The sequence below is a fragment of the Oncorhynchus mykiss genome, chromosome 32 (genome assembly GCF_013265735.2).
Source record: "Oncorhynchus mykiss isolate Arlee chromosome 32, USDA_OmykA_1.1, whole genome shotgun sequence".
Lineage (NCBI taxonomy): Eukaryota > Metazoa > Chordata > Actinopteri > Salmoniformes > Salmonidae > Oncorhynchus > Oncorhynchus mykiss.
Genome location: NC_050572.1, coordinates 1,699,959 through 1,726,661, shown reverse-complemented (window position 1 = coordinate 1,726,661; position 26,703 = coordinate 1,699,959). Strand labels below are relative to the sequence as shown.

Genomic DNA, 26,703 nt, shown 5'->3' with positions numbered 1-26,703 from the left:
TGCAGGCCCAGATGGCATCCCCAGCCGCGCCCTCAGAGCATGCGCAGACCAGCTGGCCGGTGTGTTTACGGACATATTCAATCAATCCCTATACCAGTCTGCTGTTCCCACATGCTTCAAGAGGGCCACCATTGTTCCTGTTCCCAAGAAAGCTAAGGTAACTGAGCTAAATGACTACCGCCCCGTAGCACTCACATCCGTCATCATGAAGTGCTTTGAGAGACTAGTCAAGGACCATATCACCTCCACCCTACCTGACACCCTAGACCCACTCCAATTTGCTTACCGCCCAAATAGGTCCACAGACGATGCAATCTCAACCACACTGCACACTGCCCTAACCCATCTGGACAAGAGGAATACCTATGTGAGAATGCTGTTCATCGACTACAGCTCGGCATTCAACACCATAGTACCCTCCAAGCTCGTCATCAAGCTCGAGACCCTGGGTCTCGACCCCGCCCTGTGCAACTGGGTACTGGACTTCCTGACGGGCCGCCCCCAGGTGGTGAGGGTAGGCAACAACATCTCCTCCCCGCTGATCCTCAACACTGGGGCCCCACAAGGTTGCGTTCTGAGCCCTCTCCTGTACTCCCTGTTCACCCACGACTGCGTGGCCACGCACGCCTCCAACTCAATCATCAAGTTTGCGGACGACACAACAGTGGTAGGCTTGATTACCAACAACGATGAGACGGCCTACAGGGAGGAGGTGAGGGCCCTCGGAGTGTGGTGTCAGGAAAACAACCTCACACTCAACGTCAACAAAACTAAGGAGATGATTGTGGACTTCAGGAAACAGCAAAGGGAACACCCCCCTATCCACATCGATGGAACAGTAGTGGAGAGGGTAGCAAGTTTTAAGTTCCTCGGCATACACATCACAGACAAACTGAATTGGTCCACTCACACAGACAGCATCGTGAAGAAGGCGCAGCAGCGCCTCTTCAACCTCAGGAGGCTGAAGAAATTCGGCTTGTCACCAAAAGCACTCACAAACTTCTACAGATGCACAATCGAGAGCATCCTGGCGGGCTGTATCACCGCCTGGTATGGCAACTGCACCGCCCTCAACCGTAAGGCTCTCCAGAGGGTAGTGAGGTCTGCACAACGCATCACCGGGGGCAAACTACCTGCCCTCCAGGACACCTACACCACCCGATGTCACAGGAAGGCCATAAAGATCATCAAGGACATCAACCACCCGAGCCACTGCCTGTTCACCCCGCTATCATCCAGAAGGCGAGGTCAGTACAGGTGCATCAAAGCTGGGACCGAGAGACTGAAAAACAGCTTCTATCTCAAGGCCATCAGACTGTTAAACAGCCACCACTAACACTGAGTGGCTGCTGCCAACACACTGACACTGACTCAACTCCAGCCACTTTAATAATGGGAATTGATGGGAAATGATTTGATTTGATTTGATTTGATTTGAATAACAGATAGTCCTTACTGCTATTAGCCCATAGAAACACATTGAATAACAGATAGTCCTTACTGCTATTAGCCCATAGAAACACATTGAATAACAGATAGTCCTTACTGCTATTAGCCCATAGAAACACATTGAATAACAGATAGTCCTTACTGCTATTAGCCCATAGAAACACAATGAATAACAGATAGTCCTTACTGCTATTAGCACATAGAAACACAATGAATAACAGATAGTCCTTACTGCTATTAGCCCATAGAAACACATTGAATAACAGATAGTCCTTACTGCTATTAGCCCATAGAAACACAATGAATAACAGATAGTCCTTACTGCTATTAGCCCATAGAAACACAATGAATAACAGATAGTCCTTACTGCTATTAGCCCATAGAAACACATTGAATAACAGATTATTTATTGTTTTAAATCTAAAGGAAGTTTGTTCTGAAGTGTCTGGAAAAGTTGTATTTGACCCCTTGTTTTAGGCACTAAACTTTCTCCATAAATTGGTTTACCTGGTACGGGGGACCTTCAGATGAGTCTTGTGGGGCATGTGGGCATCCTAGATCAAAACAAGAGTCTCACCTTTCCACCAAGTGGCCAAACCGTTCGGACACTCCGTGAGAAGACCGATTTAGCTCTGCCACCTTTACCGCGGAAATTCTAGCAGAAAGGTTAAGGTAGAACAGATATGATCCTCTATCCTCAATAATAGGGAGTTATTTTGAGCACTATAAAATACATTTCTATCTGCACGGCTCTGTACCGTTCTCCCAAATGAATACACCCCTTGTGGTCAATTGGTTTTACAGAGTAGAAATATAAACATAGAAATACAATGAATAGAATGGGTTTGGAACCTCTATTCCTGGCAATCTGACTAGTGAACTCATGAGTGCAATCACTTCCTGGTATTGTAATTAAATCATTTCTATGGTAATGTAGAATGTTTATTCAAATTATGTTAACTGATGTGGCTCATGTAATGGAATGTATTTTATGTAATGGCAGTTCAGTTGATTCAACAAATCACAGCACAGATTGATGCATACACTTCCTGCTTTTACTTCCTGCTTTGCTCATATGGGTCTCCCCATAATGTCATCATTGGCTTGAAAGAGGACACCTCCATTATACTCATTCTAGTGTAAAGACTGGTATCAGTATGACCTAAATGCACAGTATGCACAGTAGGACAGCTCTTGAATGGACTGATTTGAGACTACGGTTCTGTCCTAAACTGTACCCTATTCAATTATAGTACACTACTACTTATAGACCAGAGCCCTATGGACCTTATAGACCATATAGACCAGAGCCCTATGGACCTTATAGACCATATAGACCAGAGCCCTATGGACCTTATAGACCAGAGCCCTAAGGACCGTATAGACCAGAGCCCTATGTACCTTACAGACCAGAGCCCTATGGACCTTATAGACCAGAGCCCTATGGACCTTATAGACCAGAGCCCTATGGGCCTTACAGACCAGAGCCCTATGGACCTTACAGACCAGAGCCCTATGGACCTTATAGACCAGAGCCCTATGGACCTTACAGACCAGAGCCCTATGGACCTTACAGACCAGAGCCCTATGGACCTTACAGACCAGAGCACTATGGACCTTACAGACCAGAGCCCTATGGACCGTATAGACCAGAGCCCTATGGACCGTATAGACCAGAGCCCTATGGACCTTACAGACCAGAGCCCTATGGACCTTATAGACCAGAGCCCTATGGACCTTATAGACCAGAGCCCTATGGACGTACATGGACCTTATAGACCAGAGCCCTATGGACGTACATGGACCTTATAGACCAGAGCCCTATGGACCTTATAGACCAGAGCCCTATGGACGTACATGGACCGTATAGACCTATGGACCTTATAGACCAGAGCCCTATGGACCTTATAGACCAGAGCCCTATGGACCTTATAGACCAGAGCCCTATGGACCTTACAGACCAGAGCCATATGGACGTACATGGACCGTATAGACCTATGGACCATATAGACCAGAGCCCTATGGACCTTATAGACCAGAGCCCTATGGACGTACATGGACCGTATAGACCTATGGACCTTATAGACCAGAGCCTTATAGACCAGAGCCCTATGGACCTTATAGACCAGAGCCCTATGGACCTTATAGACCAGAGCCCTATGGACCTTATAGACCAGAGCCCTATGGACGTACATAGATCGTATAGACCTATGGACCATATAGACCAGAGCCCTATGGACCTTATAGACCAGAGCCCTATGGACGTACATGGACCTTATAGACCAGAGCCCTATGGACGTACATGGACCTTATAGACTAAAGACCTATGGACCTTATAGACCAGAGCCCTATGGACCTTATAGACCAGAGCCCTATGGACCTTATAGACCAGAGCACTATGGACGTACATGGACCTTATAGACCAGAGCCCTATGGACCTTATAGACCAGAGCCCTATGGACATACATGGACCGTATAGACCAGAGCACTATGGACGTACATGGACCTTATAGACCAGAGCACTATGGACCTTATAGACCAGAGCACTATGGACCGTATAGACCAGAGCCCTATGGACCATATAGACCAGAGCCCTATGGACCTTATAGACCAGAGCCCTATGGACCTTATAGACTAGAGCACTATGGACGTACATGGACCTTATAGACCAGAGCCCTATGGACCTTATAGACCAGAGCCCTATGGACCTTATAGACCAGAGCCCTATGGACGTACATGGACCGTATAGACCAGAGCCTTATGGACATACATGGACCGTATAGACCAGAGCCCTATGGACCGTATAGACCAGAGCACTATGGACGTACATGGACCTTATAGACCAGAGCCCTATGGACCTTATAGACCAGAGCCCTATGGACCGTATAGACCAGAGCACTATGGACGTACATGGACCGTATAGACCAGAGCCCTGTGGACCGTATAGACCAGAGCACTATGGACGTACATGGACCTTATAGACCAGAGCCCTATGGACCTTATAGACCAGAGCCCTATGGACCTTATAGACCAGAGCCCTATGGACCTTATAGACCAGAGCCCTATGGACCTTATAGACCAGAGCCCTATGGACCTTATAGACCAGAGCCCTATGGACCTTATAGACCAGAGCCCTATGGACCTTATAGACCAGAGCACTATGGACGTACATGGACCGTATAGACCTTATAGACCAGAGCCCTATAGACCTTATAGACCAGAGCCCTATGGACCGTATGTATAGACCAGAGCACTATGGACGTACATGGACCGTATAGACCAGAGAACAAGTATTTGATAACCTGCAAAATCGGGAGTGTTTCCTACTTATAAAGCATGTAGAGGTCTGTCATTTTTATCATAGGTACACTTCAACCGTGAGAGACGGAATCTAAAACAAAAATCACATTGTTTGATTTTTAAGTAATTAATTTGCATTTTATTGCATGTATGGTCTGAGGATCTCATCTCGGTACCTAATGGCAGTCAGGCTACCTCTGGCGAGCACATGGAGTGTTGTGCGGCCCCCCAAAGAAATTACACCCCACACCATGACTGACCCACCGCCAAACCGGTCATGCTGGAGGATGTTGCAGGCAGCAGAACGTTCTCCACGGCGTCTCCAGACTCTGTCACGTCTGTCACGTGCTCAGTGTGAATCTGCTTTCATCTGTGAAGAGCACAGGGCGCCAGTGGCGAATTTGCCAATCTTGGTGTTCTCTGGCAAATGCCAAACGTCCTGCACGGTGTTGGGCTGTAAGCACAACCCCCACCTGTGGACGTCGGGCCCTCATACCACCCTCATGGAGTCTGTTTCTGACCGTATCAGCAGACACATGCACATTTGTGGCCTGCTGGAGGTCATTTTGCAGGGCTCTGGCAGTGCTCCTCCTTGCACAAAGGCGGAGGTAGCGGTCCTGCTGCTGGGTTGTTGCCCTCCTACGGCCTCCTCCACGTCTCCTGATGTACTGGCCTGTCTCCTGATAGTGCCTCCATGCTCTGGACACTACGCTGACAGACACAGCAAACCTTCTTGCCACAGCTCGCATTGATGTGCCATCCTGGATGAGCTGCACTACCTGAGCCACTTGTGTGGGTTGTAGACTCCGTCTCATGCTACCACTAGAGTGAAAGCACCGCCAGCATTCAAAAGTGACCAAAACATCAGCCAGGAAGCATTGGAACTGAGAAGTGGTCTGTGGTCACCACCTGCAGAACCACTCCTTTATTGGGGGTGTCTTGCTAATTGCCTATAATTTCCACCTGTATTCTATTCCATTTAAACAACAGCATGTGAAATTTATTGTCAATCAGTGTTGCTTCCTAAGTGGACAGTTTGATTTCACAGAAGTGTGATTGACTTGGAGTTACATTGTGTTGTTTAAGTGTGCCCTTTATTTTTTTGAGCAGTGTAGTAGGAGAAGGGGTGACTACAGTAGATATAGTATATAGTATTATAGTACCTCCATGATGCTGATATAGTAGGAGAAGGGGGTGATGCGGAGGCCTTTGACCATGATGTCTGACAGGTGGTAGGGGTAGAGCATCAGGTGATCTCGGCTGTACTTCAACAGCTCCTCATAGTACTTCCTCTCATCCTTCCTCACGTGTCTCACTGGACAGACATGGGGGGAGAGGACAGACACACTCAGATCAGACAGGGACTGATAAGGACAGAGACAGACAGAGCAGATAGGGACTGATAAGGACAGAGACAGTCAGATCAGATAGGGACAGGTTAGGACAGACAGATCAGATAGGGACAGGTTAGGACAGAGACAGTCAGATCAGATAGGGACTGATAAGGACAGAGAAGGTCAGATCAGATAGGGACTGATAAGGACAGAGACAGACAGATCAGATAGGGACAGGTTAGGACAGACAGATCACATAGGGACAGGTTAGGACAGACAGATCAGATAGGGACAGGTTAGGACAGAGACAGTCAGATCAAATAGGGACCGATAAGGACAGAGAAGGTCAGATCAGATAGGGACTGATAAGGACAGAGACAGATCAGATAGGGACTGATAAGGACAGAGACAGATCAGATAGGGACTGATAAGGACAGAGAAGGTCAGATCAGATAGGGACTGATAAGGACAGAGACAGTCAGATCAGATAGGGACGGGTTAGGACAGTCAGATCAGATAGGGACAGGTTAGGACAGAGACAGTCAGATCAGATAGGGACGGGTTAGGACAGACAGATCAGATAGGGACGGGTTAGGACAGACAGATCAGATAGGGACGGGTTAGGACAGACAGATCAGATAGGGACAGGTTAGGACAGAGACAGTCAGATCAGATAGGGACTGATAAGGACAAGACAGTCAGATCAGATGGGGACGGGTTAGGAAAGACAGTCAGATCAGATAGGGACTGATAAGGACAGACACTGTGATCAGATTGGGAAAGAAAGCTAGTCCATTAGGCCTACTGACAACTTAAAAAACAATGACAATAGTAGATACTTTCAGATACATAGGGCCCCATAATAATGGACTGTAAGTACTGAGCAATAAAATTATTTATTATTGGTTATAAATTGGCCTTCAGAAAGTATTCACACATTGACTTTTTCCACAATGGTCATGAAATGTTATGATATTTGGAATGAAACCATATGAACGTTTTTCATATATAATATAATGACAAGTTTACACTATTCCTCTATGACAAAGATATTTCTATAGGTCTTGCCTTTCTTCTGTCTGGTGTTAGTTAGTTACAGGCTAGCTAGGTCTTCATCTGTCTGGTGTTAGCTAGTTACTGGCTAGCTAGGTCTTCATCTGTCTGGTGTTAGCTAGTTACTGGCTAGCTAGGTCTTCATCTGTCTGGTGTTAGCTAGTTACTGGCTAGCTAGGTCTTCATCTGTCTGGTGTTAGTTAGTTACAGGCTAGCTAGGTCTACATCTGTGTCTGGTGTTAGCTAGTTACTGGCTAGCTAGGTCTTCATCTGTCTGGTGTTAGTTAGTTACTGGCTAGCTAGGTCTACATCTGTGTCTGGTGTTAGCTAGTTACTGGCTAGCTAGGTCTTCATTTCTCTGGTGTTAGTTAGTTACAGGCTAGCTAGGTCTTCAGCCAGCATGGAACAGTCAGTCAAAGCAAGCTCATGAATATAAGCTCCCCGCCCACTAAGCCTGTCTTTTTAAACTTCCTGTTAGTTAGTCATTAGAGAACATTTTAACTTCCTCAAATTATGAGAAATTCTATGCAAAAGTTTTATCATGGTTGATATTTTAGTCACTCAAAAGGTTATTTTACATGGGAATCAGGACCTTTAAAATGTATTTATATATGTTTGTCACTGGCCTACACACAATACCCCATAATGTCAAAGTGAAATTGTGTATTTATTTTGACAATTTTATAGAAAATTAAAAGCTAAAATGCCTTCAGTCAATAAATATTCAACCCATTGTTTATGGCAAGCCTCAAGTTCAGGAGAAAAGAAATGTGCTTAACAAGTTACATTATAAGTTGCATGGACTCATGATTTTTGAATGACTACCTCATCTCTGTACCCCACACATACAGATAATTGTAAGGCCCCTCAGTCGAGCAGTGAATTTCAAACACAGATTGAACCACAAAGATCAGGGAGGTTTTCCACTGCCTCACAAAGAAGGGCTCCTATTGGTAGAAAAAAAATAAAAATAAATAAACATTGAAAATCCCTTTGAGCATAGTGAAGTTATTAATTACACTTTGGATAGTGTATCAATACACCCAGTAACAAAGATACAGGCGTCCTTCCTAACTCAGTTGCCGGAGAGGAAGGAAACTGCTCAGGGACTTCACCATGAGGCCAATGGTGACTTTAAAACAGTTACAGAGTTTAATGGCTGTGATAGGAGAAAACTGAGGATGGATCAACAACATTGTAGTTACTCCACAATACTAACCTAAATGACAGAGTGAAAGGAAGGAAGCAACAAGGCAGTAAAGTCATACTGCAAAACATGTGGCAATTACAATTAACTGTTTGTCCTGAATACAAAGTGTTATGTTTGGGGCAAATATAATACAACACATTACTGAGTACCACTCTCCATATATTCAAGCATAGTGTTGGCTGCATCATGTTATGGGTATGATGGTAATCGTTCAGGACTAGGGAGTTTTTCAGGATAAAAAAAAGAAAAGGAATGATGCTAAGCACAGGCAAAATCCTAGAGAAAAACCACCTGGTTCAGTCTGCTTTCCAACAGACACTGGGAGAGGACCATAACCTAAAACACAAGGCCAAATAACACTGGAGTTGCTTACCAAAAGAGTGAATGCTCCCGAGTGGCTGAGTAACAGGTTTGACTTAAATCTGCATGAAAATCTATGGCAGGAAGTGAATTTTATTTTCTAACAATGATCAACAAGCTTGAAGAATTATAATGGGCAAATGTTGCACAAACCAGGTGTGGACAGTTCTTAGAGATTTACCCAGAAGCACTCACAGCTGTACTTGCTGCCAAAGGTGCTTCTAACATGTATTTTCTCAGGGGGTTAAATACTTATCTAAATCAAGATATTATAGTGTTTTATTTTTCCTAAATGTTTTACAAATGTCCACTTTGACAGAGTATTTTGTAGTGATGCACCGATATGACATTTTTGGCCGATACCGATATCCGATATTTTCCTTGACAAAAATACCTGAAACTGATAACCGTTATTTAGAATTTTAGCGGCCTTTTAAGGATTCTAGTACAGTTAAATAGTTAACACACACATGGTCGCAGCGGTCTAAGGCACTGCATCGTGGTGCAAGAGGCATCACTACAGTCCCTGGTTCGAATCCAGGCTGTGTCACATCCGCCGTGATTGGGAGTCCCGTAGCACGGCGCACAATTGACCCAGTGTCGTCTGGGTTTGGCCGTCAATGGAAATAAGAATTTGTTCTTAACTAAATTGCCTAGTTAAATAAAAGGTTTTTACACATACCACACTGACCAAAAACGTATTTTGTTGGCATTTACGTATGTCCCCATTAACAGTAAAACATCATCACAACCTATTTCTTTCACTTACTTGCTGTGCTGTTTCATTGTTAATTTGTTCCGTCGTTTCATTCTCAACCAGGATTTCTATGGAACGCCGTTTGGGTCTTTGCTATGGAACGCCGTCTGGGTCTTTGCTATGGAACGCCGTCTGGGTCTTTGCTATGGAACGCCGTTTGGGTCTTTGCTATGGAACGCCGTCTGGGTCTTTGCTATGGAACGCCGTCTGGGTCTTTGCTATGGAACGCCGTCTGGGTCTTTGCTATGGAACGCCGTCTGGGTCTTTGCTATGGAACGCCGTCTGGGTCTTTGCTATGGAACGCCGTCTGGGTCTTTGCTATGGAACGCCGTCTGGGTCTTTGCTATGGAACGCCGTCTGGGTCTTTGCTATGGAACGCCGTCTGGGTCTTTGCTATGGAACGCCGTCTGGGTCTTTGCTATGGAACGCCGTTTGGGTCTTTGCTATGGAACGCCGTCTGGGTCTTTGCTATGGAACGCCGTCTGGGTCTTTGCTATGGAACGCCGTCTGGGTCTTTGCTATGGAACGCCGTCTGGGTCTTTGCTATGGAACGCCGTCTGGGTCTTTGCTATGGAACGCCGTCTGGGTCTTTGCTATGGAACGCCGTCTGGGTCTTTGCTATGGAACGCCGTCTGGGTCTTTGCTATGGAACGCCGTCTGGGTCTTTGCTATGGAACGCCGTCTGGGTCTTTGCTATGGAACGCCGTCTGGGTCTTTGCTATGGAACGCCGTCTGGGTCTTTGCTATGGAACGCCGTCTGGGTCTTTGTGTGTCAAATAAGTTTGATGACCAATCAGGACCTGAATATGACTGCAATATTTCACGTAGTTATTACAATATCACTCCTAATTTGATATGTCACAACGATTCATCGATACGTATGCTATGATGCTGGTAAAGTTGTCTCGCGCACCTACAGTGCTGGTCATAAGAAAAGCTAGCTAGCTCATGGATGCAAACAATGTTCTTTCCCAAAAACATAAAAACATAGCAGAACGACAATCTGTTTCAGTAGCTATAATTAGCTAGCTAACTATATAGCTAGGTGTCATCATCTAAAATAACACTGATTTATAAGACAGTTGTTATTTAATGAATGGTAGTTGGACCCATCTATGTGAAGCTAGCCACAATAAGGATTAAGGCAAGGGCTGATTTCAAGGTTTTACTGCTAACCTACAAAGCATTACATGAGCTTGCTCCTACTTATCTTTTTCTGATTTGGTCCTGCCGTACATACCTACACGTACGCTACGGTCACAAGACGCAGGCCTCCTAAATGTCCCTAGAATTTCTAAGCAAACAGCTGGAGGCAGGGCTTTCTCCTATAGAGCTCCATTTTTATGGAATGGTCTGCCTACCCATGTGAGACACGCAGACTCAGTCTCGACCTTTAAGTCAGTACTGAAGACTCATCTCTTCAGTGGGTCATATGATTGAGTGTAGTCTGGCCCAGGAGTGGGAAGGTGAACGGAGCAACGAACCTGTTGCTGTCTCTGCCTGACCGGTTCCCCTCTTTCCACTAGGATTCTCTGCCTCTAACCCCTATTACAGGGGCTGAGTCACTGGCTTACTAGGGCTCTTTCATACCGTCCCTGGGAGGGGTGCGTCACTTGAGTGGGTTGAGTCACTGGTGTGATCTTCCCGTCTGGGTTGGCGCCCCCCCTTGGTTTGTGCCGTGGCGGAGATCTTTGTGGGCTATACTCGGCCCTGTCTCAGGATGGTTGAAGATATCCCTCTAGTGGTGTGGGGGCTGTACTTTGACAAAGTGGGTGGGGTTATATCCTTCCTGTTTGGGCCTGTCAGGGGGTGTCATAGGATGGGGCCACAGTGTTTCCTGACCCCTCCTGTTTCAGCCTCCAGTATTTATGCTGCAATAGTTTATGTGTTGGGGGGCTAGGGTCAGTTTGTTATATCTGGAGTACTTCTCCTGTCTTATCCATTGTCCTGTGTGAATTTAAGTATGCTCTCTAATTCTCTCTTTCTTTCTCCCTCCCTCTCGGGGGACCTGAGCCCTAGGACCATGCCTCAGGACTACCTGGCATGATGACTCCTTGCTGCCCCCAGTCCACCTGGCCGTGCTGCTCCTCCAGTTTCAACTGTTCTGCCTGCGGCTATGGAACCCTGACCTGTTCACCCTGACCTGTTCACCCTGACCTGTTCACCGGACATGCTACCTGTCCCAGACCTGCTGTTTTCAACTCTCTAGAGACAGCAGGAGTGGTAGAGATACTCTCAATGAAAAGCTATGAAAAGCCAACTAACATTTACTCCTGAGGTGCTGACCTGTTGCACCCTCTACAACAGCTGTGATTATTATTATTTGACCCTGCTGGTCATTTATGAACATTTGAACATTTTGGCCATGTTCTGTTGTAATCTCCACCCGGCACAGCCAGAAGATGACTGGCCACCCCTCATAGGAAGAAACCTGGAGAGGAACCAGGCTATGTTTTGGCCTTTCTATGGAGTTTTTCCTAGTCACCGTGCTTCTACACCTGCATTGCTTGCTGTTTGGGGTTTTAGTCTGGGTTTCTGTACAGCACTTTGTGACATCAGCTGATGTAAGAAGGGCTTTATAAATACATTTGATTGATTGTTTGATTGATTGATTAGCCACAATAGTGGACTTTGTGGTTGACCTTCAAAATAAATGTGTATTCATTAGCATCACTGTCAATGACATACTTTTATTTTGAAGGCAAAACGCAAATTCCACTATTGTGCCTAAATCTTATTGTGGCAAGCTTCACAACATATAACTTGGTCCGGTTGAGCCTCACAAGCCAGATGAAGCTAGCTGGCTGCTTATAATGTTAGCTTTGGGCAACAGGGCTAAGTAGCTGACTAGCAATTTATTTTCATGAACTGAAGTTCAATTTCAATAGGCGAACAACAATTCTTACAAGGATTCCTAAATCATTGCTAAGAATAATGAAAATGACTGCAGTTTCTACTGGTCATTGTTTTTAGGCTGGTTGTATTGGAGTTAGCTAGGTACCAAGCTAAAGCTAGCTAGCTACCCCAGAAGTTGCAGTCAAACAAATTATGCTTTATTACCAACGCGGTATTGTAAACATCAGTCGTGGCCGGTGTTTGCTTGTTTGCAGACTTTTTTGTACAGCTTGACAGTGCTACTGTATCTTTTCTGACACGCAACGACCCAAACGGCGTTCCATATGTCGTGAAGCTAATCGCAGTGACGCTATTACTGTGCAACTCCGGTAGGGCAACAGCTGAAAAATAGGGCACTTGGTAGTGTGTACCGGTGCTCGTCCAGTCGGCGAAAGCCAACGGTTGATTGTCAAGGGCAATGAACTCCATTATCTTGCAGTTAATGGATTTCGCCTTTGAGATCTCGCTGAAATGTTCTTACTCTTTCCAATGACTGCTCGACTTGTTGACTGCTCGATCCACACAGCAGACATTGTGGGCAAGGTTAGGAATGCTGTGTTGCACGTGTAGAGCAACATTTTACGTGGCGTCATTACGTCATGTACCTACGTTTATATAGGTATGCACGGCAGCTTTGACATCGGTTTGCACATCAGGCGTTAAACTAGACACCGGCCGATACCGATGTTGGCATTTTTAGCTAATATCTGCCGATTCTGATATGTTCACCGATATATCAGGTATCCCTAGTATTTTGTGTAGATTTACTACAATTTTTTTTAATCCATTTTAATCCCACTTTGTAACACAACAAAATCTGGAAAAAGTCAAGGGGTGTGAACACTTTCTGTGTTTGCCCTGAAATGAGGGGTGGATATTGTAGTCTACAACATAGTTATTCTGACAAGCCTGAGACTTCCATGCATTCCACTCCTCCCATGCTGACTCCTCCCATGCTGACTCCTCCCATGCTGACTCCTCCCATGCTGACTCCTCCCATGCTGACTCCTCCCATGCGGACTCCTCCCATGCGGACTCCTCCCATGCTGACTCACCTAGGTTATTGCGGAACCTTAGCTGGTTGCGGATACTGTACAACTGCACATGTTTCTCATATTCACGCTGCGAGTTCCCAACACTCTGTAAATGAAAACAGGACATTTAAATGCATTAATATACAAATTAAATCAAATGTTATGTCACATGCCCCGAATACAACAAGTGTAGACCATACCGTGAAATGCTTACACAGGAGCCCATTCCCAACAATTCAGTTAAAAAGACAATTAACAAATAGATAAAAAGATAATAGTAACACAAAATAACAATAACGAGGCTAAATACAGGCTATATACAAGAAGTACCGGTACTGAGTCAGTGTACTGGGGGACGAGGTCGTTGGGGTGATTGATTGAGGTCATTTATATGTAGGTTTGGCATATGTAGGTTTGGTTAGGTGCATTATTGATTGAAATACTATGTACATGTAGGTAGGGGGGGGGGGGGGGGGGGGGGGGAAGCAGAACGTCCAGGTAGCTGTTTAATTAACTGTTCATCAGTCTTATGGCTTTGGGGTAGAAGCTGTTCAGGAGCCTTTTGGTCCCAGACTTGGATCGCTCCGGTACTGCTTGCCGAGCGGTAGCAGAGAGAACAGACTGACTTGGTTGGCTGGAGCCTGATCATTTTTAGGACCTTTCTCTGACACTGCCTGGTATAGAGGTCCTGGATGGCAGTCTGTAAGCACTACCCTCTTTACAGTAACATACACATTATGTATTAAAGCCTACAGAAAGGTAATGTAGAGGTGATTGAATATTGCATTATAAAGCTTGCATTATAAACACAACGCATTCAATCTCATTCATACCGCTGCTCTAAAAAAAAAAGATGTCTCTGACATCTTGGCATAGTAGCTCAACACTTATGATGAGGTGGCATTTATTAACGGTATGTAGTAGTTATGAATAGATAATTGCGGTATTATAACTACATTTCTTTGCTGATCAAACACATTTCGAGTAACCCTAGTTGCTTGACATGGTTGATAATAGATAACACAATGCCGCTAGATGATAGCTGTTCAGCTATCATCATGACATTACACCAGCTGTCAAAATCATCTGATTAAGAATGAGCTGCTATACCAAGTTAGGCAGCCAGCTAGTTAGATAACGGAGCGGTGCTCTGATGATGCTGTCAGGTGAACGACAAAATCAGTTACTAATGAACCCACGGGAGAAAGTTTACATCTTGTCAGTTAACTTAACTAGCTGGCTGTGAATAGCTTTTTAGCTAGCTAGGATCAGGGGTTCCCAAACGTTTAGTTTTTTTTTTGCCCTAACACTACACAGCTGATACAATTAACCAAAGCTTGAATGATGAGTTGGTTATTTGAATCAACTGTGTAGTGTTAGGGGGAAACGTATGGGAAACCCTGAGCTAGATCAAATACCTGTTTGACATTTGCTGGTAGCTTGTTCCACGGATAATTCTGCCTAATGTGAAATTCGACGTCCGTGTTCATCGCTAACTAGTTTGAATCAGGATCCACGAAACGAACAGCAGCGGGTTTTTGCCAAGTCCAAGATGACTTATAGAAAATACCGAAACATAAAAAATATTTAAAAAAAATAAATGTATACAGTAACTTAATAATCCGAATGTTTCAGATCTGAAAATAGCAATTTTTTCCCCCTTTTTAATAAATGTCCACTTCCTTGTTGTATTTTGGAACGATCGTTCGTCACTTCCGTTCGAGGCGTAACCAACGGAAACATGGCGGTTGATGTGATCACATGACAGAATGATTATCCAGTCAAACTCACTATATTTTCTTGTTACGGAAGTATGGAAGCAACTCAAATGGTTGGCTCCATTCCAGCAATGTGTACTGACCTTGTAAAATACATGTCCTGTATTATTTCTTACATAGAGCATTTATTTTATTTTTTATTTTACCTTTATTTATACAGGTTTTTTCTCATTGAGATAATATCTATTTCCCAAGAGAGACCTGGTCTAGCATAGTGGTCATATAAACTGTCTTGCTAGTGGCTACAACTGTCAAACTATCACACCTGTCCACATGAAACTGGTCTGACAAGGTCTAATTGAGATTTTTTTTAAAATATATATATAAAAAAACGTATTAGATATAAATAATAACCAGTGTCGATTTTCCATTTACATCTACATTTACATCTTGGTGGGGCGAACTAAAAAAAAACTTTTTAGATGCATGCCAGCAAAGCCACTACAAAACAACACTAACTTATTCCATCTAAGAATGATGGAGGCCACTGTGTTCTTGGGGACCTCCAATGCTGCAGACATTTTTTGGTTTTACCACAGGTGGACTCCAATCAAGTTGTAGAAACATCTCAAGGATGATCAATGGAAACAGGATGCACCTGAGATCAATTCCAAGTGTCATGGCAAAGGGTCTGAATATTTATGTAAATGAGGTATTTTTCTGTTTTTGTGTTTTTATTCACTTGCCAAAATGTTTTTAAAAAACGTTTTTTCTTTGTCATTATGGGGTATTGTGTGTAGATTGATAAGGATTTTCATTTAATTAATTTTAGAATAAGGCTGTAACATGACAAAATGTTGAAAAAGTCAAGGGGTCTGAATACTTTCCAAAAGCAAAGTTGGTCAAATATGACATGACAATGCTATTTGCATTTCACAACATATATCCCAATTTTCATACTGTAAAAATGAATGAGATAAATCAACTGTCTGAAATGCCTGGACTGTGAGTCAACCTTGCCACGGGCTTTCAGTGTGATTAGACACTGTTCTTGGAGAGCTCAAAGATCAATATCTGCACCTCAACTCACTTTGATTACGTCCCAAATGGCACCCTATTCCTTACATGGACCATTAGTGCACTACTTTAGATCAGAACCCTATTGGCCATTTGTGACGCAGACCTCAAGTCACTTGGTAACCAACCAGTATAAACAGTGTTTGGGTACAGCTCAGAGTCAAATAGCGCTATGTGCTCGGCTCCTCGCTCTGACGACAACTAGCTGCCTAGTGGCTGGCATCTCAATCTTGTTATTCAATCTCTCTGTTTTCCTCCCCATATGCTGTAAAGCAAACATGACAGTAACTCATCTCAATGCCTCAGGAGTTTTATGGGAGGTGGGGGAAGGGGAATGGGTCTAACAAGTTGTACCCTGCTGTCCTAGAGAGAAAGGTATGATCCAAATGGAACCCTATTCCCTACATAGTGCACAACTTGACCAGGACCCATAGGGATATATCCAGCTATGGGAAAAGGACAGCAATCTGATTATATAGATGAGTCGAGATGGAGATAGATGATGTAAGGAGGAGATAATAATAATTATTATTATAATAATTCTAATAACAAAACCAACATCTGGTCTGCCACTGTGCATCCTGCTTTTAATAAGTGTCATCAAATCAAATGTTATTCTTATTTAATTTTTCATGTGTTTCATAAACAACAGGTGTAGACTAATAGTGAAAAGCATAAGGGCCATTCTTAACAATGCAGAGAGACAGAAAAAATTCAAATACAAAAATACTAAATGAGTCCTGAGTCCATGTGCAGGGGTAAGATGTAACAGGTACTGAGTCCATGTGCAGGGGTAAGATGTAATGGGTACTGAGTCCATGTGCAGGGGTACGATGTAACGGGTACTGAGTCCATGTGCAGGGGTAAGATGTAACGGGTACTGAGTCCATGTGCAGGGGTACGATGTAACGGGTACTGAGTCCATGTGCAGGGGTAAGATGTAACAGGTACTGACTGAGTCCATGTGCAGGGGTACGATGTAACAGGTACTGACTGAGTCCATGTGCAGGGGTAAGATGTAACAGGTACTGAGTCCATGTGCAGGGGTAAGATGTAACGGGTACTGAGTCCATGTGCAGGGGTACGATGTAACGGGTACAGAGTCCATGTGCAGGGGTAAGATGTAACGGGTACTGAGTCCATGTGCAGGGGTAAGATGTAACAGGTACTGACTGAGTCCATGTGCAGGGGTAAGATGTAACGGGTACTGAGTCCATATGCAGGGGTATGATGTAACGGGTACTGAGTCCATGTGCAGGGGTACGATGTAACAGGTACTGACTGAGTCCATGTGCAGGGGTAAGATGTAACGGGTACTGAGTCCATATGCAGGGGTATGATGTAACGGGTACTGAGTCCATGTGCAGGGGTAAGATGTAACAGGTACTGACTGAGTCCATGTGCAGGGGTAAGATGTAACAGGTACTGAGTCCATATGCAGGGGTATGATGTAACGGGTACTGAGTCCATGTGCAGGGGTAAGATGTAACAGGTACTGACTGAGTCCATGTGCAGGGGTAAGATGTAACAGGTACTGAGTCCATGTGCAGGGGTAAGATGTAATGGGTACTGAGTCCATGTGCAGGGGTAAGATGTAACGGGTACTGAGTCCATGTGCAGGGGTAAGATGTAACGGGTACTGAGTCCATGTGCAGGGGTACGATGTAACGGGTACTGAGTCCATGTGCAGGGGTAAGATGTAACGGGTACTGACTGAGTCCATGTGCAGGGGTACGATGTAACAGGTACTGACTGAGTCCATGTGCAGGGGTAAGATGTAACGGGTACTGAGTCCATATGCAGGGGTATGATGTAACGGGTACTGACTGAGTCCATGTGCAGGGGTAAGATGTAACGGGTACTGAGTCCATATGCAGGGGTATGATGTAACGGGTACTGACTGAGTCCATGTGCAGGGGTAAGATGTAACAGGTACTGAGTCCATGTGCAGGGGTAAGATGTAACAGGTACTGACTGAGTCCATGTGCAGGGGTAAGATGTAACGGGTACTGAGTCCATATGCAGGGGTATGATGTAACGGGTACTGAGTCCATGTGCAGGGGTAAGATGTAACAGGTACTGACTGAGTCCATGTGCAGGGGTAAGATGTAACAGGTACTGAGTCCATGTGCAGGGGTAAGATGTAATGGGTACTGAGTCCATGTGCAGGGGTACGATGTAACGGGTACTGAGTCCATGTGCAGGGGTACGATGTAACGGGTACTGAGTCCATGTGCAGGGGTACGATGTAACAGGTACTGACTGAGTCCATGTGCAGGGGTAAGATGTAACAGGTACTGAGTCCATGTGCAGGGGTAAGATGTAACGGGTACTGAGTCCATGTGCAGGGGTACGATGTAACGGGTACAGAGTCCATGTGCAGGGGTAAGATGTAACGGGTACTGAGTCCATGTGCAGGGGTAAGATGTAACAGGTACTGACTGAGTCCATGTGCAGGGGTAAGATGTAACGGGTACTGAGTCCATATGCAGGGGTAAGATGTAACGGGTACTGAGTCCATGTGCAGGGGTAAGATGTAACAGGTACTGACTGAGTCCATGTGCAGGGGTAAGATGTAACAGGTACTGAGTCCATGTGCAGGGGTAAGATGTAATGGGTACTGAGTCCATGTGCAGGGGTACGATGTAACGGGTACTGAGTCCATGTGCAGGGGTACGATGTAACGGGTACTGACTGAGTCCATGTGCAGGGGTACGATGTAACGGGTACTGAGTCCATGTGCAGGGGTACGATGTAACGGGTACTGAGTCCATGTGCAGGGGTACGATGTAACGGGTACTGAGTCCATGTGCAGGGGTACGATGTAACAGGTACTGACTGAGTCCATGTGCAGGGGTAAGATGTAACAGGTACTGAGTCCATGTGCAGGGGTAAGATGTAACGGGTACTGAGTCCATGTGCAGGGGTACGATGTAACGGGTACAGAGTCCATGTGCAGGGGTAAGATGTAACGGGTACTGAGTCCATGTGCAGGGGTAAGATGTAACAGGTACTGACTGAGTCCATGTGCAGGGGTAAGATGTAACGGGTACTGAGTCCATATGCAGGGGTATGATGTAACGGGTACTGAGTCCATGTGCAGGGGTACGATGTAACAGGTACTGACTGAGTCCATGTGCAGGGGTAAGATGTAACGGGTACTGAGTCCATATGCAGGGGTATGATGTAACGGGTACTGAGTCCATGTGCAGGGGTAAGATGTAACAGGTACTGACTGAGTCCATGTGCAGGGGTAAGATGTAACAGGTACTGACTGAGTCCATGTGCAGGGGTAAGATGTAACAGGTACTGAGTCCATGTGCAGGGGTAAGATGTAACGGGTACTGAGTCCATGTGCAGGGGTACGATGTAACGGGTACTGAGTCCATGTGCAGGGGTAAGATGTAACGGGTACTGAGTCCATGTGCAGGGGTAAGATGTAACGGGTACTGAGTCCATGTGCAGGGGTAAGATGTAACGGGTACTGAGTCCATGTGCAGGGGTAAGATGTAACGGGTACTGAGTCCATGTGCAGGGGTACGATGTAACGGGTACTGAGTCCATGTGCAGGGGTAAGATGTAACGGGTACTGACTGAGTCCATGTGCAGGGGTACGATGTAACAGGTACTGACTGAGTCCATGTGCAGGGGTAAGATGTAACAGGTACTGAGTCCATGTGCAGGGGTAAGATGTAACGGGTACTGACTGAGTCCATGTGCAGGGGTAAGATGTAACGGGTACTGAGTCCATGTGCAGGGGTACGATGTAACGGGTACTGAGTCCATGTGCAGGGGTACGATGTAACGGGTACTGAGTCCATGTGCAGGGGTAAGATGTAACGGGTACTGAGTCCATGTGCAGGGGTACGATGTAACGGGTACTGACTGAGTCCATGTGCAGGGGTAAGATGTAACGGGTACTGAGTCCATGTGCAGGGGTACGATGTAACGGGTACTGAGTCCATGTGCAGGGGTAAGATGTAACGGGTACTGAGTCCATGTGCAGGGGTAAGATGTAACGGGTACTGAGTCCATGTGCAGGGGTAAATGTAACGGGTACTGAGTCCATGTGCAGGGGTACGATGTAACGGGTACTGAGTCCATGTGCAGGGGTAAGATGTAACGGGTACTGAGTCCATGTGCAGGGGTAAAATGTAACGGGTACTGAGTCCATGTGCAGGGGTAAGATGTAACGGGTACTGAGTCCATGTGCAGGGGTACGATGTAACGGGTACTGAGTCCATGTGCAGGGGTACGATGTAACGGGTACTGAGTCCATGTGCAGGGGTAAGATGTAACGGGTACTGAATCCATGTGCAGGGGTACGATGTAACGGGTACTGAGTCCATGTGCAGGGGTAAGATGTAACGGGTACTGAGTCCATGTGCAGGGGTACGATGTAACGGGTACTGAGTTCATGTGCAGGGGTACGATGTAACGGGTACTGAGTCCATGTACAGGGGTAAGATGTAACGGGTACTGAGTCCATGTGCAGGGGTACGATGTAACGGGTACTGAGTCCATGTGCAGGGGTACGATGTAACGGGTACTGAGTCCATGTACAGGGGTAAGATGTAACGGGTACTGAGTCCATGTGCAGGGGTACGATGTAACGGGTACTGAGTCCATGTGCAGGGGTACGATGTAACGGGTACTGAGTCCATGTGCAGCGGTACGATGTAACGGGTAACCAAAAAAGTGTTAAACAAATCTATATATATTTTATATTTGAGATTCTTCAACGTAACCCCCCTTTGCCTTGATGACAGCTTTGTACACTCTTGGCATTCTCTCAACTAGCTTCATGAGGTAGTCACCTGGAATGCATTTCAAATAACAGGTGTGCCTTGTTAAAAGTTATTTTGTGGAATTTCTTTCCTTCTTAATACGTTTGGGCCAATCAGTTGTGTTATGACAAGGTAGGGATGATATACAGAAGACCGCCCTATTTGGTAAAATACCAAGTCCATATTATGGCAAGAACAGCTCAAAATAGCAAAGAGAAGCGTCAGTCCTCCCAATGGTGCAGCTGTAGAACTTGTTCAGGATCTGAGGACCCATGCCAAATTCTTTTAAGCCTCCTGAGGGGGAAGAAGTGTTGTCGTGCCCTCTTCACGACTGTGTTGGTGTGTGTAGACCATGATAGATCCTTAGTGATATGGGCACCGAGGAACTTGAAGCTCTCGACCCGCTCCACTACAGCCCCGTAGATGTGAATGGAGGCGTGGCTCGGCCCTCTGTTTCCTGTCGTCCACGATCAGCTCCTTTGTCTTGCTGACCTGGTTGTTGTCCTGGCACCACACTGCCAGGTCTCTGACCTCCTCCCTATAGGCTGTCTCGTCGTTGTCGGTGATCAGGCCTACCCCCGTCGTGTCGTCAGCAAACTTAATGCTGATGTTGGAGTCGTGCGCATCCACACAGTCGTGGATGAACAGGAAGTACAGGAGGGGACTAAGAACACACCTCTGAGGGGCCCCCGTGTTGAGGGTCAGCATGGCGGATGTGTTGTTACCTACCCTTACCACCTGGGAGCAGTTTGTCAGGAAGATCCAGTTGCAGAGGGAGGTGTTCAGTCCCAGAGTCCTTAGCTTAGTGATGAGCTTGGAGGGCACTATGGTGTTGAACGCTGAGCTGTAGTCAATGAACAACATTCTCACATAGCTGGGAGAGGGCAGTGTGGAGTGCAGTTCTTCAGTTCTTCAGGTCCCGTTGATAGGATAGTCTCAAACTGAGCTTGGCCAGTTTCTTCTACAGTGATTGTACGTTCGCCAATAGAACGGATGGTAGAGGCGGATTATTTATTCACCAACGTATTCTTGTCAGGATGTCAACCTCTTTTACGCTGTCTTTTCATGCTCGAGCAGCTTTTTTTTGCAGGAGAACATTTTCACTCGTTTTGATAACGAATGTGTATTGAAACATTTGCTAGTCTTTCTCTTTCACGATTGGATGAAGGAGTGGAGTGCTATCTGAGGATGAATCAGTGAACAATGCTATTATGAAAATGCTATTATTATAAAAGTCACTGACACCAGATGACTACGGTTGGCTCCTAGAGCTAATTCCTTTGGCTCGGTAGGCTAAAGCAGTCTGATGGTGTGCAGGAAACTGGATGGCCAAGGTTTTAAATCCTGTTGGTCACATATTTGTATTTATTATGGATCCCCATTAGTTCCTGTCAAGGCAGCAGCTACTCCCCCACCTCCTCTCCTTCACCCCAAGGCAACCCAAGGAAACAGTATTCATTTCGTAACCAAAAATAGTGACAAAAATATTAATCAAACACTTATTTTTCAGTGGCGAGACTATGACTAAATAGATCCTATAGTCAGATCTATAACGAAACAAAAATTATTTTTCAATTCAGTTAACTAAAACAAGACAAAATTATCTCGGTGACTAAAATCTGACAACTAAGTGGACTGGACAAGAGTTTTTGGAGAGATTGTGACCTTTTCAGTGACAATTAATATAAGCAGCAGAGAGGCGCTTTTCAGTGGTGGGAAGGACACACCACGCCCGGCACCTACAGCCTAGCCTACACCAACCAGCTGTTGAGATGCAGGTGAGCAAGCGGTGAGTGTTAGCAGACAGCCAGAGCTCCGGTTCCGCCTCACATTGTACAGGCGACTTGCTTCACCGTAGCTAACCAGTCCTCACCAGCCTTCTAGTTAGATCCCCTTTGCAACTTCTTTGGGATCGGTGTCTGGGACGGTTGAGCTAACGTAGGCTAATGCGATTAGCATGAGGTTGTAAGTAACGGAAAGGACATTTCCCAGGACATAGACATGTCTGATATTGGCAGAAAGCTTAAATTCTTGTTAATCTAACTGCACGGTCTAATTTACAGTAGCTATTACAGTGAAATAATACCATGCTATTGTGTGAAGAGAGCGCATCGTTTTGAACAAGAAAAGTTATTAATAAACCAATTAGGCACATTTGGGAAGTCTTGATACAACATTTTTGACAGAAATACAATGGTTCATTGGATCAATTGAAAACTTCACACACACATACTGCTGCCATCTAGTGGTCAAAATCTAAATTGCACCTGGGCTGGAATAATACATTATGGCCTTTCTCTTGCATTTCAAAGCTGATGGTACAAAGGAAATACAAAATAACGGTTGTTTTTTCTTTGTATTATCTTTTACCAGATCAATTGTGTCATATTCTCCTACATTCCTTTCACATTACCACAAACTTCAAAGTGTTTCCTTTCAAATGGTTCTAAGAATAAGCATATCCTTGCTTCAGGTCCTGAACTACAGGCAGTTAGATTTGGGTATGTTATTTTAGGTCCTGAGCTACAGGCAGTTAGATTTGGGTATGTTATTTTAGGTCCTGAGCTACAGGCAGTTAGATTTGGGTATGTTATTTTAGGTCCTGAGCTACAGGCAGTTAGATTTGGGTATGTTATTTTAGGTCCTGAGCTACAGGCAGTTAGATTTGGGTATGTTATTTTAGCCAAATTTTTAAAAAAGGGGCGGATCCTTAAGAGGTTTTAAGAAATACAAGCTGCTTTACAAAATTAAAAGCAATCACAGCGTTGAGTTTAATAGTTAAACAACAGTCATGCTATGTTTTTCTCTCCCTTGAGGAGGCTATAGAAAAGTAGGCTGTGTTTGTATTTGTAGTCTCGCTCAACTCTCCCACATTTAGAATTTCAAATACAGGTTCTGTAGCCTAACTTAGCTAAGTCTCCCTCTCTTCCTCAGAGAAAACAGCTTCATTCTAGTCACCCTTCAAAAGACATGACCCATAACACCGCTGCTACCTTTTGTTCTCTCTATCGTGCACTGGCAGGTCGCACTTTATGTTCATAAAGCATCTCGGCCGTTCTAAGCTAGGCTACTTGCAGACCGGACTTGTTTAGCCTACAGTCATGTTACCTCATCAGCTGGCTGTATCTAACAACCTGGGGTGCGTTCAGCAGTATGCAACGTTTAAATATGCTTCAGCGTGTAGAACACAGCAGAATGTGCTGAGGGGAGGACGGCTCATAGCAATGGCTGAAATGGAGTCAAAGGAATGGTATCAACCACATGGAAACAGGTGCTGAGGAACAGGTGCTGAGGAACAGGTGCTGAGGAACAGGTGCTGAGGAACAGGTGCTGAGAAACAGGTGCTGAGGAACAGGTGCTGAAGTATTTAGGTTTCCCCTTCATTTATTCTCCGTAAATAACTCCCCAAATCTATGTTCTCCTTTGCTGGTTAGACCAACAGTAATCTTCTGTTGAAATTGTAATTTTGTAACCCCTTGGGTTGTGCCGTGGCGGAGATCTTTGTGGGCTATACTCAGCCTTGTCTCAGGATGGTAAATTGGTGGTTGAAGATATCCCTCTAGTGGTGTGGGGGCTGTGCTTTGGCAAAGTGGGTGGGGTTATATCCTTCCTGTTTGGCCCTGTCCGGGGGTGTCCTCGGATGGGGCCACAGTGTCTCCTGACCCCTCCTGTCTCAGCCTCCAGTATTTATGCTGCAGTAGTTTGTGTCGGGGGGCTAGGGTCAGTTTGTTATATCTGGAGTACTTCCGTGCTGCTGGCCGTGCTGCTGCTCCAGTTTCAACTGTTCTGCCTTATTATTATTGGACCATGCTGGTCATTTATGAACATTTGAACATCTTGGCCATGTTCTGTTATAATCTCCACCCGGCACAGCCAGAAGAGGACTGGCCACCCCACATAGCCTGGTTCCTCTCTAGGTTTCTTCCTAGGTTTTGGCCTTTCTAGGGAGTTTTTCCTAGCCACCGTGCTTCTACACCTGCATTGCTTGCTGTTTGGGGTTTTAGGCTGGGTTTCTGTACAGCACTTTGAGATATCAGCTGATGTACGAAGGGCTATATAAATTAATTTGATTTGATTTGATGGAAACCAACATGGAAACCACATGGAAACCACCTGGAAACCACATGTAAACCACCTGGAAACCACATGGAAACCACCTGGAAACAACATGGAAAACAACATGGAAACAACATGGAAACAACATGGAAAACAACATGGAAAACAACATGGAAACCACATGGAAAACAACATGGAAAACAACATGGAAACAACATGGAAACCACATGGAAACCACATGGAAAACAACATGGAAACAACATGGAAAACAACATGGAAAACAACATGGAAACAACATGGAAAACAACATGGAAAACAACATGGAAACAACATGGAAACAACATGGAAACAACATGGAAACCACATGGGAAACAACATGGAAAACAACATGGAAACAACATGGAAACCACATGGAAACCACATGGGAAACAACATGGAAAACAACATGGAAACAACATGGAAAACAACATGGAAAACAACATGGAAACCACATGGAAACCACATGGGAAACAACATGGAAACCACCTGGAAAACAACATGGAAACAACATGGAAACAACATGGAAAACCACATGGAAACCACATGGAAACAACATGGAAAACAACATGGAAAACAACATGGAAACAACATGGAAAACAACATGGAAACAACATGGAAAACAACATGGAAACAACATGGAAAACCACATGGAAAACAACATGGAAACAACATGGAAAACAACATGGAAACAACATGGAAAACCACATGGAAAACAACATGGAAAACAACATGGAAAACAACATGGAAACAACATGGAAAACAACATGGAAAACAACATGGAAACCACATGGAAAACAACATGGAAAACAACATGGAAACAACATGGAAACCACATGGAAAACAACATGGAAACAACATGGAAACAACATGGAAAACCACATGGAAAACACATGGAAACAACATGGAAAACAACATGGAAAACAACATGGAAACAACATGGAAAACAACATGGAAAACAACATGGAAAACAACATGGAAACAACATGGAAAACAACATGGAAAACAACATGGAAACAACATGGAAAACAACATGGAAACAACATGGAAAACAACATGGAAACAACATGGAAAACCACATGGAAAACAACATGGAAAACAACATGGAAAACAACATGGAAACAACATGGAAAACAACATGGAAAACAACATGGAAACCACATGGAAAACAACATGGAAAACAACATGGAAACAACATGGAAACCACATGGAAAACAACATGGAAACAACATGGAAACAACATGGAAACCACATGGAAAACAACATGGAAAACAACATGGAAACAACATGGAAACAACATGGAAACAACATGGAAAACAACATGGAAACGACATGGAAAACAACATGGAAAACAACATGGAAACAACATGGAAACAACATGGAAACAACATGGAAACAACATGGAAACCACATGGAAAACAGCATGGAAACAACATGGAAACCACATGGAAAACAGCATGGAAACAACATGGAAAACAGCATGGAAACAACATGGAAACAACATGGAAAACAACATGGAAAACAACATGGAAAACAACATGGAAAACAACATGGAAAACAGCATGGAAACAACATGGAAAACAGCATGGAAACAACATGGAAACCACATGGAAAACAGCATGGAAACAACATGGAAA

The 26,703-nt window shown here is 44.8% G+C and overlaps 1 protein-coding gene across 2 annotated transcripts in view; it reads right to left on the bottom strand.

Annotated features, from left to right (window-relative positions):
- fam91a1 (family with sequence similarity 91 member A1) overlaps positions 1-15,107 on the bottom strand; it is a 113,564-nt gene extending 98,457 nt beyond the window's left edge. For both annotated transcript variants that reach the window (XM_036970971.1, XM_036970972.1), the window contains exons 1-3: positions 14,811-15,107; positions 13,414-13,498; positions 5,913-6,064 (exon numbers count right to left, since the gene is read on the bottom strand). In XM_036970971.1, coding sequence (XP_036826866.1) covers positions 5,913-6,064; positions 13,414-13,498; positions 14,811-14,882 — 309 coding nt within the window. In that variant the 5' untranslated portion in view covers positions 14,883-15,107. The remainder of the gene's footprint in view (positions 1-5,912; positions 6,065-13,413; positions 13,499-14,810) is intronic.
- Between the last annotated feature and the right edge of the window lie 11,596 nt (positions 15,108-26,703).